This window comes from Mus musculus, chromosome 14 (assembly GCF_000001635.26).
Source record: "Mus musculus strain C57BL/6J chromosome 14, GRCm38.p6 C57BL/6J".
In the NCBI taxonomy this organism is placed as follows: domain Eukaryota; kingdom Metazoa; phylum Chordata; class Mammalia; order Rodentia; family Muridae; genus Mus; species Mus musculus.
Genome location: NC_000080.6, coordinates 63,797,944 through 63,803,719, shown reverse-complemented (window position 1 = coordinate 63,803,719; position 5,776 = coordinate 63,797,944). Strand labels below are relative to the sequence as shown.

General features: G+C 51.2%; 1 protein-coding gene across 4 annotated transcripts in view; it reads right to left on the bottom strand.

Annotated features, from left to right (window-relative positions):
- Xkr6 (X-linked Kx blood group related 6) overlaps window positions 1-5,776 on the bottom strand; it is a 239,177-nt gene that overhangs the window by 41,987 nt on the left and 191,414 nt on the right. For all 4 annotated transcript variants that reach the window (NM_173393.2, XM_006518881.4, XM_017315977.2 and 1 more), the window contains exon 2: window positions 5,317-5,513. In NM_173393.2, the coding sequence (NP_775569.2) occupies window positions 5,317-5,513 (197 nt within the window). The remainder of the gene's footprint in view (window positions 1-5,316; window positions 5,514-5,776) is intronic.

The following is a 5,776-nucleotide window of genomic DNA, read 5'->3' as shown; positions in this document are numbered from 1 at the left end:
CTTGTTTATATGACACTCGGACTTCATGAGGGGATGGAGTGGGGAGTCTGTTTCGATTCTTAGTGTCCCTGGGTCTTACACCATGCCAGGTGTACAGCGGGAGGTTAATAGTTACTTCCCAAAGGAAGCAATGAGGAGGAGAAGTTGATGCTCAGGTTTCTGAACTTGCTACCCTCCACACCTTCCCGCAGAAGCCGCCTTGACTCCTGGGCTGGATCAAGAAGCCTAGGCCGGCGAGACTTTGCAGTGTCTTACACAAACACTCTGAAATAGCCAAAGACCAGTTTACACGCACTGATTTTAACAAGATGAATTCAGTTTGCTTTTCTTGCGAGTTTTCTTTAAGTGTCCCCCCTTCACCTCAGTTGTCAGGGGTAACCAGAGCTGAAAGGGCTACACTGGGGCAGGGCACACAGGAGATGTCACTTTCAAACTGCTGTACATTCTGTGTGGCAGTACAGACAGAGATGCCATTGTGACTTTGGACAAAAAGGTGTTTGGAGCTAGAAGGGTGGAGAGCTGGAGTTTCAGGGCCAGGGGATCCTGTGTGTGGACAAGCAGAATCCTCATTGGGATGGCCTCCAAAAAGAATGGGAAAGGTGTGGGAGAGAGGCCATCCTGGAGACACAATAGTGGCCATGTCTGGCCTTTGCTGTGTCTCTCCATTCCGGTGATATATAAAAGGTGGCCAGAGGGGACAACAGAACTTTACATCTCTCTCTTTAATTAGCAGAGACCAAGACAGGATGCAATGGGCAGCCAGGGAGTTGAGATTCTTCATGGCAGACTTATGCGACACTTGTCTGTGATACTGCCGTGTTTCCTGGGAATGGCAGACTGGTGCTGAGGAGTCGGAGGGAAGGGTATCACTCCACTGGAGGCCTGTCAGGCAGTGCTGGCACAGATGCAAGCACAACTCAGCATGGCGAGTTATGGCCCAGTGCAATGAGATGGTTGTTTCAATAACAAATTATATGCATTGCTTCCAAGGAGCCAAAGGAGAAAACTTATAGATCTGGTCTATAGCTTAGACCTGTGACCTTCAGCTCCCATGGCCAAGTCACTGTCACTTTCCAATGTCACGCTATGTTAATCAAGGGGGGTGAAATAGTTTGAATGCATATTGGAAACTCCATCTCCAACTGTATGTATTAATAGCCTTGGGAAGTGGAACCTCTGGAGGTCATCTGGGGTGGATGAGGTCACGAGGTTGAGAAGCCCCCCATGAGATCATGAGAGGATTTATAATGAAGAGAGACCCAGCCTACCCCATGTTATAATCCCTTCAGCTATATGACATCACGAGAAGACCTTCTCCCTGTGTTAGCACCATAGTCCTAGACATCAAGCCTCCCCAGATAAATCTTTATTGTGAATTTCCAGCCTCGGTGTTTTATTATACCAACACACTTTCTTTGTCCTGGATTTAAAGAGGGTTTGAGCCAGGGCCTGTGTGAACCAGACCAGACAGAATCCAAAGAACGCTTCTTATATAGGAAGAAAGAACTGAAGGAGGAAAGCAACGAAGTGCAGGTTTCATGGATGAAGTAGCCAAGAGCTGGGCTCTTGCCTGTCTCCTCCTGTAGACCAGCACAAAGGGGCTTCAACCTCCACTAAGGACAAGTTCGGCTAAGGAGAAAGAGAAGGGGAAACTGAGGCTTCTTGTGTAGCACTCTGTGTCCCCACCAGGGGAGAAAAAGCCAACTCACTGGGCAGGCTGCCGGCTGAGGAGAAAGGCTGGGCATTTTGCCTAACAGGACAGAGCAGAGGGAGGGAGTGCTCGCCTTTCTGGGTGGGTCGGATGCCAGCTGAGCTTGTGCTGTATGTTAAGCCAAGGTGAAGCTAAGGGTCAGATTTCTGCAGTTTGTACATGTGTGGTATGTGCACCCAGAGACCATAGGAGGACATCGGGTATCCTGCCCCATTATGCTCCATTTCATCCACTTGGGTCAGGGTCTCTCACTGAACCTGGAGGCCAGTGAGCTCAGTGAGCCTCCTGTCTCCACACCTCCGCCCCTGATGTTACGGGCGCATGTGGCCATGCTGATCTAGAGATGGAGTCCCGGTCCTCATGCCTGCACAGCAAGCCCTCTCGCCCACTGAGCCGCCTCCCCAGGGTTTTGATGTGAGCAGAGCCCCATGACTTAAAATTGGAAGAACAAACAAAGTAGGGAGGTTAATAGTTAAGCCAGAAAGACACTGAAATGTCTCTGAGACCAGATGCTTAAAGGAAAATCAATGCTTTGGTGTGTGATTTCATGTTTTCTTAGAGTCTTTTGCCTTTCTTATCTCATTCTGTTATATATTGGTCTAGAGTTACCTGTGTGTGTGTGTCTGTGTCTGTGTGGGTGTGCGCACACATGCATGCCTGCCGCAACACACATATGTAGAACAAAGGACAGCTTGTGGAGTCCCTCTAGGTGTCCCTCTGTGATGGGACACAGGTCACCAGGCTTGCACATCAAGCACCTTGACCTGCTGAACCATCCCCCTGCTACTGTCTGTGGGGTGTGGGGTGTGTGTGTGTGGAGGGGTAACCCCCTGGGGAAGGCATAGTGTTTGTAGGGCACCCTACATGCCACAATTATTGTTTAGGGGCAGCAAGAGACAGAAAAGTCCATTGTTTATGTGCCCTTTGATACATGACCTTGGGCAACTTCATTTTCTGTGCTTGCTCTTCCCATGTCTAAAGCAAGGGGAGTGGACTCAATCACTTCAGTGGTTGGCATCTCCCACCTCTGTGCGAGTTCCAACACTCCTGCCAAGTATGATAGCGTGTCACAGCAAAGTCTAGCTGGGCATGCCACATGCTCGCTATGCCAGAACTGAGGCAGAGTAGAAAAAGGAGGATCACAGCAAGCTCACGGTCAGACTGATCTACCTAGTAAGTTCCCAGTCAGCCAGCGCTACATAGCGACACCCTGTCTCAACAAACCAAAAATTAAAATAAGCAAAAAGCAAAATCTATCTGGAGTTTCTTGGGAAGTCCCTTTCCTGAGGAAAGGCAAGCCTCTGAGGTGTTTCCTGAGCAGGATGGCCATGCCATGCCATCTAGTCCCATTCTGGGGTCATAGGTCATTATACCTTCATGCTACAATACCATTTCAAACACCTTTCCCACCCAAGGGCTTCCAGTCTTTCCCACTAGCTGACTGAGAGGGTGGAAGGGCACACACAGCTCAGACACAAGGGGCTTGTACCATACTGGATACGTGCAACTGGCAACCCCTAGGAAGGTTCTGTCTTCCTCAGCTCTACCTGGAAACATTCAACTACATAGTTGCTGAAATCACGGTTCCTGGCACACGATGCTTGTGTATTTCTGGGGGGACAGGCATTAGGCTCTTCCTCTGGACGCTGCCTTCCACCCTGCTCCCCTTGCTCCACTGCTGAGTTCTAACTGCACTGCGTATCCTAACTTTCTGGTCATCACCACCATGGTCTCTCATGGAGAAAGCTTTTCCTACCTCAGGGCCTCTGGACTTTCCAAAGCTTGGAAGCCAATTTTGTGCCTCTCCTCTTGTTGTTGACACCCAGGCTAAGTCTGTAAAGGCTTTCTCTGACCTCCACCTTTAGGGAGATCCCTCTAGTCCCACAGTTAGTTCAGGCCTCAGCAGTGTGTTTGCGTGTGTCAGAGAGCTTCCGGAATCATGCCAGTCTATGATGCTAGGCAATGTGCTGTAGAGATATGTGTACAGCTCAACAAACTTTTACAACACGCAATGCAATTCTTACTTCCACCTTAGAGATAAAGAAACATGGCTGGGAAATGAATCATCCCACATCCTAAGTCTACATGGCGGAGCTCGGGTTGTGTGCTGCTCTCCGCCTTTCCCAGTACCCTAGGCTGCTTTCCAACGCACCGCCCCCCAACCCAGAATGGCTGCCAAGACATCAGGAAACTTGCATCAGCAAGGAGGTCGGAACAACCTTAGCATCTCTCTAAATACCCTCAGTGTGATTGGCACAGAGAGAGGAGGAGCTACCTCCCCACACCACACACACACACACACACACACACACACACACACACACACACACACACACACTCCAACCAGCCAGAGTCAGTGCCAGTAGGCCAAGCTCATGTAGGAATCTTGGAGTCCTTCAGCAAGTGGATCTACAGGAAAAAAAAAAAAATGACAAGGCACAGCATAGGGACTGCAGGGTCTAGAGGTATCATGATAGCCCGGGAGACCAGAGGCCCACTGGCCAGAGAGCCGAGACAAGAAAGGAGGCCCCTCTCCAGCAGCTGTCTTGCTCTCCCAGATCATGAGTACTCCTGCAAACCTCAGCAGGTAGGACCTCCTTGGGTCTGGTTCCTTTAGCAGTGTCTCTGCTTGAATACACCTAGCAACAAGACACCCACTATCTCTAGAGACAGTCTTTCCATGGCTGGATGGAATATTTGCCATTCCCCACCCATTGAAGATGTGACAGTTCCCTGGGTGTGTGCACTGCCATTGATGCGATTTTTTTCTTCCCTGTCCCTTCAAATGTTAGTATTCACACATCCCAAGTCTCCCCAGGCTAAACATCCCGTTTCTCCTCATGGGCCATCTCAGGTCCCCTCTCAACCGAGAGTCTGTTCTAGTGCATCCTGACTCCCTAATATGTGCACTGTAGGCCAGGCTACCCATTAGCTCTTAAGCAAGACCAGTGCAGTATAACCTTGGCATCCCAGAACCCAAGAGCCTTCCTACCACAAAGCCTGAATGCCTAGGCAGTGCTCTGTGGCTTCTGAGGCCCCGTGGAGACTACCCGAGGCCACACTGCGAAGTACAGGGTCCCTTAGTATGTGTTCATCAGAGCAACAACCACTTCCGCCTATCTTTGCAAGTGAGCTGAGGCATCTATATGCACTGGAAGCAAGAGCCCAGAGTTTAAAATGCTCCAAACCAGAAGTAAAACATGGCACAATTCAGTCTCATGGGCACATGCCATCTTTAGACCTCATCATCCCCATTCCACAGATGTAGAAACACCAGGGCCCTGGGCAAGCCAAGGGGGTCTCACACTGGATTAGGTGGACCAGGACCCTGAACCACTAAGGGCAGGCTGGATCTGCTAGAGGCAGACTGGCTCTGCTGCCCAGGGACACATGGAAACCCTGCTCTTATGAACATAGTGGCCCAGGAGCAGGGATGCCAAGAGGGCTGGGTCTGGACATCTGAACTTAGAGCCAGGACCCCTAGGCCATGTCGGCAAATGAGGCCGCTGGGCGGGGCGGGGGTGGGGCGATGAGGCCGCTGTGGCGGGGGTGGGGGTGGGGGTGGGGGGGCGGCCTCGCAGGGGCAGTGGCAGGAAGGCACTCACAGGGCAGCGTCTCTGCACTGTTCTTCTGGATCATTATGCAGAGCTGTAGCACCAGTTGGGGGGCGCTCTCCAGAAAGGTCTCCAGGAGGCGCAGCATGTTGACATCTGCATATTCGTACATCATAGCCCAGTAGAAGCGCCGCTGGTGTTCCTTCTGCCGCTGGCTCTGAATCCCCAGGTACATGGTGCGGATATACCTGTGGGGAGACACGGGACAGAACACATGTGTGAGTAGGGCTTGGGGCGGGTATAGAAGGACCACAACCAGCCCCCTAACGCCCAAACTTCCTGTATTGGCATTCCCCCAACTTCCTTCAGAAGCCCCCAGGGTCTTGGATGGGATTTGGGCTCAAAAGGATAATGTGGTGAGGCATGAAGTTCCAGCCCTTGGAGGGAGCTGGCCCAATGAGGGACCCCAAACCAGTTCTTCCCATCCTGGCTTCCACTTATACATAGAGGA